Here is a 577-nt window from a genome sequence, read left to right on the forward strand (position 1 = left end):
TTTTTTTTTTTTTTTTTTTTTTTTTTTTTTTTTTAAATAAATGTACCTATTTATAGAATCTTCCATTGACTAATAGTAAAAAAGAAGAGCTAAGAAGTATGAAAAACATAAAAAAAGAAGAACTGATAAAATTTATAAAAGGTTTAGTAGTAATTAAACAGGATGTTTTAGAAGACATGATATCCTTTTTCCAAATATGGGATGTACAGGTTATTTTTGCTTATATTTGCGCCTTTTTTATGACAAGTTCTAACAATTTAATTATGTACACACATATATATATATATGTATGTGTGTGTGCTTGTAGTGAATGTTCTTTGTACTTATATAACTTTAACCTGGTTATGCATATTTATAATAAGCAATTATTATTATTATTTAATTTGTTTTTGTTCTGTTTTATTTTGTCTGTTTTTTTTTTTTTTAATTTTATAGAAAAAAGGATACATTCATAAAAACTTATTCTTGTCTATATTAAAACAATTTGGAGATGGTTTAAATGAAGAAGAGGAGAATTACTTACGAGCGTAAGATTAAAAAAAAAAAAAAAAAAAAAAAAAAAAAAAAAAAAAAATTA

At 20.6% G+C, this 577-nt stretch overlaps 1 protein-coding gene across 1 annotated transcript in view; it reads left to right on the top strand.

Moving 5' to 3' along the window:
* Positions 1–577, top strand: part of LOC113223856 (golgin subfamily A member 6-like protein 22) — a 3,478-nt gene that overhangs the window by 1,575 nt on the left and 1,326 nt on the right. Inside the window, exons 5-6 of the mRNA XM_026453215.1 lie at positions 57–209; positions 436–527. Of these exons, the coding sequence (XP_026309000.1) occupies positions 57–209; positions 436–527 (245 nt within the window). The remainder of the gene's footprint in view (positions 1–56; positions 210–435; positions 528–577) is intronic.

The sequence above is a fragment of the Piliocolobus tephrosceles genome, unplaced genomic scaffold (genome assembly GCF_002776525.5).
Source record: "Piliocolobus tephrosceles isolate RC106 unplaced genomic scaffold, ASM277652v3 unscaffolded_42753, whole genome shotgun sequence".
Lineage (NCBI taxonomy): Eukaryota > Metazoa > Chordata > Mammalia > Primates > Cercopithecidae > Piliocolobus > Piliocolobus tephrosceles.